This window comes from Myotis brandtii, unplaced genomic scaffold, assembly GCF_000412655.1.
Source record: "Myotis brandtii unplaced genomic scaffold, ASM41265v1 scaffold440, whole genome shotgun sequence".
NCBI lineage: Eukaryota > Metazoa > Chordata > Mammalia > Chiroptera > Vespertilionidae > Myotis > Myotis brandtii.
The window spans coordinates 7,134,240-7,145,483 of record NW_005366834.1 but is presented as its reverse complement, the minus strand read 5'-3'; the positions used below and the strand labels follow the sequence as shown (position 1 = coordinate 7,145,483).

The 11,244-nt window shown below is 41.7% G+C and overlaps 1 protein-coding gene across 2 annotated transcripts in view; it reads left to right on the top strand.

The window, feature by feature from the left end:
- The window catches only part of FBXL7 (F-box and leucine-rich repeat protein 7), a 317,460-nt gene continuing 306,216 nt past the window's right edge, over nucleotides 1–11,244 (top strand). Inside the window, exon 1 of one of the 2 annotated variants that reach the window (XM_005874490.2) lies at nucleotides 1–161. In XM_005874490.2, coding sequence (XP_005874552.1) covers nucleotides 125–161 — 37 coding nt within the window. In that variant the 5' untranslated portion in view covers nucleotides 1–124. The remainder of the gene's footprint in view (nucleotides 162–11,244) is intronic. The other variant, XM_005874491.2, reaches the window with a different exon arrangement.

Here is an 11,244-nt window from a genome sequence, read left to right as displayed (position 1 = left end):
CCCCGGAGCGTGGGGTATGCGCAGCTAACGGTCCCGTCGGACGGGCTTTCCTCGGGCGGAGCGCGCAGGCGGTGCGCCCCAGCTATGGAGTGTCCCGGGAGACGGCGGGCATGACGGCGGCAGGATGGGCGCGAACAATGGCAAACAGTACGGCAGTGAGGGTGAGTGGGCCGCCCGTCCTCACGCTCCCGGATCGCGCCCCCCTCCTTTTCCCTCGCCCTCGGGTCTGGGAAGGAAGGTTCTCGCCCGCGGCGGTGGCGCACACCCATTTGGCCCCTTGTCCCGGCCGTCACCTTCCCTTTGGCACTGAGGGCTCAGGCGCCCCGAGGATGCTTTCCCACCCGGGACGGGGGAAGGGGGGGGGGCTGTCCTTTTAAGCAACTTCCCAGGTTGCCTTAGGGACGGCTCAAGTGGCAATGCCGCGGTGTTTCCGAATGCCCGTGCCTCAACTTTCCCACCCCGGGCGTCTGGGATTTAGGATGATGGTTTGGCAGATGGTGGAGAAACGTTTTTCAAAGAAATCACGAAGTGAAAACTTTCTCAGGCCTTTGTGCTCCAGTCCGCTCTCCGGTAGCAGGAAAAAACTTCTGAAAAAAAGTAGTTAAGTTTCCATTCTCTGCTCAAGGCCCCTGGGTGACAGCTTCGTGAAACTGACCACCTCTGGGCCCCCGCGAGGCGAGGAGTGGCGGGGGGCTTTGTCTGATTCTCTCCGGGCTCAAGACGGGCAAAGGACCATCTGTTCCATGGGGCTGGAAATTGCACAGAAATATTGCCTGTCAAGTGGGAACTTGGAGAAACTTTAAACTCCACCTCCTCCTAAAATGATGATGGATGTGTGGGCTGGCTTCCCCCTCGCCCCTCCTCCCTCTCCTCGCATAAAACTGTAGTGTTGTCACCCCATTGATTAACAGCATGCCCCCAATACGCACATGGCAAAGGCATTCCCATCGTTCAAAAGTTAGGAAGGTGGGTCTCTCGTGAACTTGGCTGGAGGGGCGTGGAAGAGCCAGGGTCGGTTTTATAGCCCGCCTCCAGAGGACCTGCGGTTGCAAACTGGGTTCAGAGCCTGCAGACGGTAGGAATGCAGAAAGGCTATTCAGCCTGTGGTGTTTGGGAAACTCCTATCATCCTACTCGAAACTTTGTGGATGTCGCCCCCCTTGTTTGTGGCCGTGTTTTTCTCAGTAGCTTTGTGAGATTCCAGCAGAAACCAATCAGAAACCCACGCCAAAACACCATATCCACAAGAGCCTTTTGTTTAAATCATTCTCTCCCAGATCATCATGTTTTTGAGTTCCACATATATGTTGAAATACTTAGATTTCCTTATTCTGGGCAGTTATGTGAGAGATTCTTTTTGGTGACAATTTCATTTTAAAAAAGTTAAAAGGTTGTCGTTTTAGAATAGCACATTTGAAAGTATGCCAGAAAAGATTGGAGAATCGTAGCCACTCCCCCAAACTTCTTGGAGTTCATGTTTTAAAAGCTTGTCGAAAAATGGAAGGTGAAGCCTTCTTATGCTGAGTTATTACAAAGCGTTCAGGGAGTGAAGTGTGTGCTTGTCAGTTCTGGGTGTGCATACATTATGCTACTTGAATACTATGGTGGGGGGGAAGGACACCCTAAGAAGAATGCCGGGTTGCTGCTCTGGGTTCTTGAACAAAACCCCTGCACACTCCCCCTAATCCTCTGCAACTTGTCCGTATATCCCAGCGTTCTCGTATTGTACAGTGTGTGGTGTATGACGACTTCCTGTCTGAACAGCAGAGTTTTCAACCCTTGGGAGAGCAAAGGAGAGACAGAGAACTAATGTTCTCCAGCTGTTATCCGTAAATGCTACCTCTGCATTTTCACTTCAGCTGAAGTGAAATTTTACTGGGATCAGATTTAGGACGTTTTATAGGAAAAACCTCGGGCTCAGCTGATTCAAGGAGACCAATAGGAAGGTTGGGGAGGTTAACTGAATTTTGGCTGGAGAGGACATACTGTGTTTATTTGCATCAAATCTCTTCAAATGCATGGAGAGTCCTCTGATAGGTGAGGCGGAACTAGAGATATAGAAGTAACAAGGATTTCAATCTTTTCTCCTCCTGTTACACCTGGTCTCCCCTAAATAGGGTTTTAACACAAGTGGGGTATGGTCAATTGTGTTCCGCTGTGTTAATGGAAGGTAAAGTCTATGCAGATAAGCCTTCTGGAATTTGATGTGTCAGTGCCATCTTTCTGTTCTAAAATGTAAAATCTCAGAGCAAGTGAAAGCAACCCCTAGACATGGTATCTCTGTTGTCATCGGAGGTAGAAGTAAGACAGCTTTAGTAGATTTAGTGCAATACAGGCATGGTGTATTTCAAACATAAAGGGGAAATAACCAATAAATGCATATCCATAGAATGCATTGAGATCGCTCAACTCTAATACACTGATGTTTGTATGTACTTTAAAAATTTGCAATTTAAGTATATCTTTTACAGTTGACACCACCATGTAAATGGGAATCCCCGTAAATTTTACAACAGTGTTGAGTTATTACAACATTTAAAACTTCAGCATTTCATTTGCAACCTACTTTCTCTTGTTCCGGGAAAACATCTTTTTTCATTAAAACAACAGAAAACCTATTCCCAGACTTACTTTAGCAGGTGAAATGGGGCAGAGACTCGCTGCTCATTGTAATCCAGCGGCCTCCGCTCCACCGTCAGAAGTGTAGAATCTTGGGTTCCTCCTGGAACTACTGAATCATTTATCACGTGCACATTGGAGTCCGGGGAAGTTCCTGTGCAGAGCAGAGCATTGACTTGGGAGTCTGGAAATTTGATTCCAGCTTCAACTTAGCTACTGTGACCTTGCTCAATTCCCCCAAATCATGGGGTCTTTCTTCTCTAGAGTGAGGAGAGAAATTCCTCTTGGCCTGATTTGTCATGATCTAATAATCCTTGAGCATGTAGTTATTCATCAGGGAGGAGATTAGCCTTGTGGGGAGACATGTTATAATAAATAGGGAAGTTAAGACGATGATTGCTTCGAAATCAGTAAATGTCCCTCTTGCTTTTGTCATTCTGTTTTTCCTTCATCTCTGTCTTCCTCACTCATAGTTACCTCCTTTCTTAACTTAATCAGTTCTGAAATCCATGCCAATCAATAATAAGTGTTTCCAAAGTGTTTTGTTTTCCTAAATACTTAGTGAACATTTAGGTTAATGATTTCATTTGCAACCTTTAGGTGGACTGGGATTTTGCTTGAGGAAAAACTTACCTTCCCATTTCTGATCATTAGCTTTCTAGAAACGTAAGCAAATGTCTAAATGATGAGTATGTCCTGGTAAATTCTTTAACAGGGAGCTGTTTTTTCCCCTCTATCTTTTTTCATAAAGTGTGAGTTTCAGCCCCTGTGTAGAAGTCCACAGAATGAGGTGTGGTGGGTGATTCAAAGCCATCAGAACCATTAGCTTTGACTCTAGTTCAGCCAAATAAACAAAACTCTCTGTTCAAGTAGGAAGAGAGGAGCTGCCTTCCCTGCCTTTTAAGGTTTCTGAGCCTTACCCTCACTTACTCATTGGTTCATTGTCATGTTTACTCTATTCCAGCAGGTCTGAGACAGTAGCACTTACACTCTTAACAGCTCCTTTGCAAAATCCTGTGTGTTACTGAATTGCAGCTGATGAGGCCACAGTGATGGGGTTTGACCCTTGGCAGCTCTGCTGCTCTATGAAGATCCTTGGGTCCTTTTTCCCAATCTCAGATCTGTGATGTCAGATATGAGGAGAGTCAGTTGCCTGAGCACATAAATCATCACAAATCCATCACGACTGTGGGGAACATATCTTGAAATAATAATAACAATGGCAACTAACATTTATTAAAAGCTTACTATGGCCAAGCATGATCCTAAGTCCTTGACATGCATTGACTCACATAAGCCTCATGTGGATCCGATGGGAAGGCACTCCTGAGGTCCTCATTTTATGGATGAGGAAACACAGCTGCAGAGAGGATGGTCATTTCCCAGGCCCTCCAGCTAGTGTAGGTGGAATTGGGACTCAGGGCCATGTCATTCTAAGCCCAGAGTCCTTCTAAAATCAGAAGATAAGCCATATTTATTCATTCATTCAACTAATGCATGTTGAGTTATTTCCTACTCTGTGCCAGGAACTCTTCTAGATTCTTGGGATATATCATTAAATAGATAAAGATCCAATCCTGTCAATCTTATTTTCGTGTGTGTGTGTGTGTGTGTGTGTGTAGGGAGGGAAAATGGAATGATTAACATGCGTACACACCCATAGGATAATTCAGTAAATCTTGCAATGCATTCTAAGTAGCTAAATTTTCTAAATAAAGAAAATTATCAGATTAAGATAATTCAAAGTTGGGAGGAAGAAGGTGTTGCAATTTTAATTAGATAGATCACCATGGTGGGCCTTATTGAAAACTTGGTACGTAGACCAAGACGTAAAAGAAGTGAAGGGCTGACCTTTGAGGATTCGTGGAGCATGTTGACTGTTACTTTGAGCCACTGTGTTATACCGAGGTGAATACTCTATGCTGGCGAGCATAAATCATCTTTTTATGCAAGGGTAGTGTCATCAGTCTTCCATAGTCAGCTGCTACGGAACAAAATCAGTCTGGCCAGTGGGCATAATTTTTTGCCTAGAACATTTGCAAATATGTTTTATCCAATTCTAAGACATTTTTGTGACTGTTTTTTGGGGGAGGGTCGGGGAGGCCTAGGACATGCTCTTCTTGCTATGAAAGGTGGATGTTGCTTGATTTATTGGCTATATAAGGATACCTTCAAAGGTTTATTAATTCTTAGCTAGAAGTGTATGTCTTTGTCTTTTGTTTCCAGTAAATAAATTTATTCTGATAAAAATCAGAAGATAAGCCATATTGATTCCACTGTTGGTTCAAATCATAGCGTTAGCACAGCTAACAATACCATCTTTGATCTGACAATGAGAAGATATTTCCAGAGATTTGGGAAATCCTTCTACATGTTTAAAATAAGAGAAAGAAAAGAGAGGTAATTTTTCTTTGTCCCCTTGGGAATTAACTCACAAAAACTTTGTTTTAACTCCTTCTTCCCTTTGAAACAGAGTGAACTCTGGCTTGATTTTGAGTAATTAATAATCACTCTTTAAATTGAATTTATTGAATGGGCACTGGTTAACAAAATTATACAGGTTTTAGGTGCACAATTCTCCAACTCATCATCTATACACTGTATTGTATTTCACCACCCCAAGTCAAGTCTCCATCCATCACCATTTATTCCCCCATACCCTCCTCCACCTCCTTCATTCCCCCACAATCACCACTCTGCTGTCCCAGTTCATGAGTTCTTTCTCTTTTTTTCTATTTTGCTCAATCTCTCCACCCTTGCCACCCAGCACCCTTTCCCATCCAGTAGCCCCTCCCCACAGCTGTCAGCCTGCTCTCTATCTATGACTTTGTCTCTATTTTGCTTGTTAGTTCAGTTTTTTCATTAGATTCCACATATGAGTGAAATCATATGATACTTATCTTTCTCTGACTGTTTTATTTCACTTAGCATAATGCTCTCCCATTCCATTCATGCTGTCACAAAAGGTAAAAAATTTCCTTTTTTATGGCCAAGTAATATTCCTTTGTGTAAATGGTACACGGCTTTTTTATCCTCTCATCTACTGATTTGCCCTTACCTATTTGGTATCTTGAAAGCTGCTTAAACAACTTTGCTTGAATCTTTGATTGGTGGAACTTTGTAGATATCATGCATCTTAAGATGGCGTTGGGGATGTATTAAAATACACGACAGCATCTTGAATAAACTGTACAGCGAATAAATTCTCTGAATCATGGAGAAGGGAATAAATGGAGTTTAAAAATGTAATACATTAAAAATAATACTTGAAGAGCTGTCTTGAGGAAAATTAAATTTCAGAGTGCTGAGCAAAGACCAATGTAAGTTACTAGAAGGTAGATTTGGCTCAGTCTGAGGAGGAGCTAATGATGAGAGCTGTCCCCATCTGAGATAGGCTCCCTAATAAGGCAGTGAGTCTCCTTACATGGGAAGGCAGGGATCACAGTAAAGGATGTTGTGCCAGAGATTTTCTGCATTGGGTACGGCTGGGTTCTACCATAGAACCTTACACCAAGTTTCCTAGCAAACACTCTGTCATGTGTGACTGTGTTAATGTTTGATAAAGTGGTATTGTTTCGTTCTAAGTCATATGGCTGCTTTTTCTCCCTCAAATATATCTCTCGCATTTTAATTGTTAAAAGTACCCCCTTAATCAACTTTCTTGGGGTTAATTCATTCTCTCCCTTCTTTCTATCTATTTATATCTATCTAGATATATTTAGGTATTAACTGGAAAATCCACTGATTTTATTTATTTCCCTGCTTTCTGCAGGACATAACCTCCTGCACCCAAAATTGAGTTTGATAAATGACTTCTATTTTCAGTGCAGGAATGGATGCAGACTCTACCTATAGCATTGCTATTACTTGTATTATTACCCTAAAACAAGTAGACCTACTAAATTAATTGTGCATACATTCCATGTCTTGAATAAATGCTTTGACTTTGTATATAAGACTTTTAATTGGTATTATTGGTTAGTGCTATTTGAGCAGAAGCTACAAATGGGCAAGAACCACACAGCATGATACACTTTTGCTCAGCACATGTCCCGAGCAGTATGTGGTGATAAAGTCCGTATCAGCTGAACTTTCCCAGAATGTAGCTATAGTTTTTGTTCTGTTTTTAGAAATGTAGAGGACTTCTTCCATTCGCTCACTTCAGTAATCTCTAAATAGAATAATACTTGCTGTAAACGTTTAGTGTCTAACTGAGAAGCTGGGCAGGATGGCCAGTGATTCAGAACAAGAAGGTAGGTGCTCACTCACAGGAGGAGCCCGCTTCAGCCATGTGCTAAGTGTGGCTGTGATACGGGGGAAGTGTATGGAAGAATAGAACTACCGTCTAAATAACGACGGCTCTGGACAGTGTCTGCAATTCCCAGAATACCTGAAGGATGCCCGTGAGTTCTAAACCAAAACCATAACAAAGCAGGTAAATTGGAAGAGGAGGAGCTTCTACCTTTGGGGAAAACAAAACATTTTGTTAAGAGACTCCTTCTCATTGTTCCCTCAGATCTTCATGTTCTGTTTTCCATGTTTACTTCATGAAAAGTGATTCCCGTGGGTTCTGTAAGTGAGGACCTTGGAAAGCCTTGAGGAGGGGCAGAAACACCTGGGAGCTTCCACGCTTGCAACACTGGGCAAATACTCTCAACACATGCTGGTTAATACCCCAGAGACTCCAGCTTTCACACTTCGGACATGAATACTCATTAGCCATCTCTGAATTTTCCTCGCTAATGAAATATAGACCCGTGGTCAACATTCTCCCCATTCCATCGCCAAAGAGGTGGAGACTGTGTCTGAGAATCTTCACTAGGTTTGTGCACTAGGTGTGCTCATTCTATCAATTCCTATTTAAATTCTAACCCTCCAACGAAATGAAAAACAGTTGTTCACACTGTGTGAACTTGTAGTTGTAACTTTAGAAGCTCTGAGCAATGTGTAGAAATGTTATTAAAATATTTTTTTGTTTGCTACCCTTTCTGTGGTAAATTCCTTTGCTGCATTTCCTCCCCAGGCAGATATAGTAGTGAAAAGAGAATCAAAATGTCTAGAGAAAAATGTTAGCACTTTTTCTTATGCTTGTGGACTGACCTCCTGACTTTAAGGAACCCATTTTTGGCCTGGTGAAGTCGGGAAAAGCTACTGATAGGTGCAGTTGAAGCCTTGGACCCATTTGAGAACTTGAGTCAAATTGTGGGTCATCTGAGTTCAATCTAAGACTCAGGCCAGGTCTTACCTGTTCCAACTGTCAGAGGTAGTTCAGACCTCAGGAAGAAGAATAGGCCTGCGACTAAGTATGCAGTGGATGGAAGACCATAAGAACAAGGGAGGGAAGAAGAGGACCAATCCAATGCATGGGAATTAGGGCATTGATTGCCTTCAAATATAAAGAGCAGACTCAATGTTGTACTCACTTCTCTTTTCTTAAAACTATCTTAGCTCTCAGAACAAAAATGATTAATAATAGATATTTGGTTGGCATGGTTATTGCCAAATGTATTACATTTTTGGTCATTTTAGTAATAGTTAATAATTAGTGAGCACTTACTAGGTGCCCCTTCCCCCTCTGACACGTTACACACACGTGTAGTTCATGGCAGCCAGGGAAGTGGGCTCTGATGTCCCCATTTTAAAGATGTCAACACAGCCCAGCCATGTGTGGCTCAGTGGTTGAGTGTCGACCCCAGAATCAAGAGGCCACGAGTTCGATTCCCGGTCAGGGCATATCCCCGGGTTTTGGGCTCGATCCCCAGTAGGGGGCGTGCAGGAGGCAGCCGATCAACGATTCTCTCTCATCATTGATGTTTCTATCTCTGTCTCCCTCTCCCTTCCTCTCTGAAATCAATAAAAATATATATATATTTTTTAAAAAGATGTCAACACAGAAGCATAGAGGCAGGCTAACGGAAATCAATAAAAATATATATATTTTTAAAAAGATGTAAACACAGAAGCATAGAGGCAGGCTAACCCCTGCCCAGGGTACACAGCTGGTGAGTGGCCCAGTCATGCCTAAAATCCCCGTGACTGTGCTGGAGTCTACACCCCTTCCTATTGTGCCCATGACCCCTCTACCTTGTCATTGTTGCTGCAGCCAAAATTTTCCCCAGTCTTTGTTTTGTTTGTGTGCTGTGGTACATTTACACAATGGAATACTACACAGCTATAAAAAAGAAGGACTCTTAACCTTCTGTGACAGAATGGATGGACCTGGAGATTATTATGCTAAGCAAATTAAGCCAGACAGAGGAAGACAGAGATCTTATGATCTCACTTACATGTGAGATCTAATGAACAAAAAAAGCTGATGAACAAAATAGAATCAGAGGCATGCATACATGGAACAGACTGCCAGAGATAGGGGGAACTGGATGAAAGAGGGTGAAGAGATTTGTCAAAGAATATTTATGCATAGCCCCTGGACACAGATAATTATGGCGAAGGCCAGAGGGGGAATCGGGGGCTGGGTGGAGGTGGGAAAGGGGGAAGGAATGAGGACATCTGTAATAGTGTCAACAACAACAACAAAACTATGGATTTGAGACAGCCATTGATATGGGGAATTATTCCAATATCTACTTGAAAATTTGCCCTTTGGCCAGCCCCTGGGAGACTCCTTCATGGATTTGTCCATGAAATTGCATTGGAAACTATAAAGCATTTCAGAAATTAATCTCATTTATCATCACAGGGACTTTGGGAAGGGTGTCCGTCATTATCCCCAGTTTAAAGGTGGGGAAACTGAGGGCTTTGAAGATTAAATGACTTGCCTTAATTTGATAGTGAACATTAGATGAGGTCATTGTGATTCTAAATTTAGTACACTTTCCATGATACCATCACTCTTCTTTAAGTGCTATAAGAAAATAAGAATATAATTATGCTAGAGGATTATCACCAGGTATTCTTGAGTATTTTAAGTTTCTTACATCCAAGGATGAAAGTGGGACTCTGCAATCATATATCCTTTAATAGCTTTTGTGTCTCTACTAGAAGTAGAGAAGCTTGGCTCCCTATTGGTCATCTCAGGCCACAGAATTGTGCCCTGGCTCAGGGGAGCAGCCACACAGTGATAAAATTATTATAATGAGACTGCAGAGTGAATTATTGTTAGATAAATGTTCATGACAAAATGACATTGTTCATTAAAGTCCACTTGCTGGTCAATAAAACTCAGCTGGGGCTTTGAGGGGTGTTTTTTGTCCTCTGAAAACCTCCACTGGTGATGATGTAATTATTTTACTGCTGGGAAGATCAGAGGATCAGCTCTGAAATTGGGGACCCTCAGCATCACAGGAGTCCTGATTCTCTTTGATATTCTTGTACCATTTGCTATTGAATAACCACATTTCTTAGAGGGCTTTAGAACGGTCTAGGTTCTGGGGCAAGCCATTTAGGATGAGTTGATATCAAAAGTCATTGAGGTTCTATCATGGTTGTGATAGAAATTCATCCTGTTCATTTAGTCTTTAATTGCTTTACTTGTAATTCTCTGTCGTTTAGTTAAATTTCTAATATTTTTTAAAATTTATTTTCTGTTCCTTTGTATTTATTCATTGCTCATCCTACTACATGCTCACCTTGATGTGAATATTACCCTGTTCTCATAGTAGGTCCTCAATATATTTTTTGTTAGACAGTCACATGAAGATGAATCTCAAGCCATGATCTTTATTGGATCTAAAAAAAAAAGCTTATGAAAACCCTATCATGTTTTCAGTGAACTTTTCTTAGACTTTGATATTTTACTCTTAAAAAATTTTTTTCTCTGGACATGTTTTCTTCTGAGGATATTCTAACTTGGACTGTTATTTTTAACATTGTGGTTCCACCTTCTTATGGACGAAAATAGTTTAATTTGTGTACTTAAGGAAAAAATGTACTTTTAGCATTGCTGAAGACTTTTCAGCTTCACTGATTTACGGTATTGTGACAACTATTTTCAGTGATTAGCGTTGAGTAGGATGCTACTGTATATTTTTTATCGAAAATCACATTGTTCAGTAATATTTGTTTAACTGATTAGAAATTAGGTTTATATATCAATTTAAGTAAATCATTAATCTAAAACTCAATTTAAAAATTTGAACTTTAAGTTAAGTAATCATTCCTTTGTTTCTGTGTTCTCTCTCTGGAATAAAAGGTCATAGGATTATGAATCTTTTTAAATTCATACAGGGTGTCCCAAAAAATGTTTACACACTTTGAATAATAATTAATTCAAATAGGTTAAATCTGAAAAGAAGGAAACATCAATTGAGCTATCAGCTGTTAAAATGTATATACATTTTTTTGGGACACCCTGTATATTGAACTACTTTTATCACATCTCTGTTTTAATCTTTTTTGTTATATAAAACTAGTGGCCTGGTGCACAAAATTCGTGCACAGGGGAGGGAGTGTTCCTCAGCCTGGCCTGCACCCTCTCCAATCTGGGACCCCTCGAAGGATGTCCTACTGCCAGTTTACAGGAATTGGGCCTAAACTGGCAGTTGGACATCCCACTTGCAATCTGGGACTGCTGGCTCCTAACCACTCACCTGCCTGCCTGCCTGCCTGATTTCCCCTAACCACTCTGCCTGCCGGCCTGCTCGCCCCCAACTGCCCCTCGCCACCA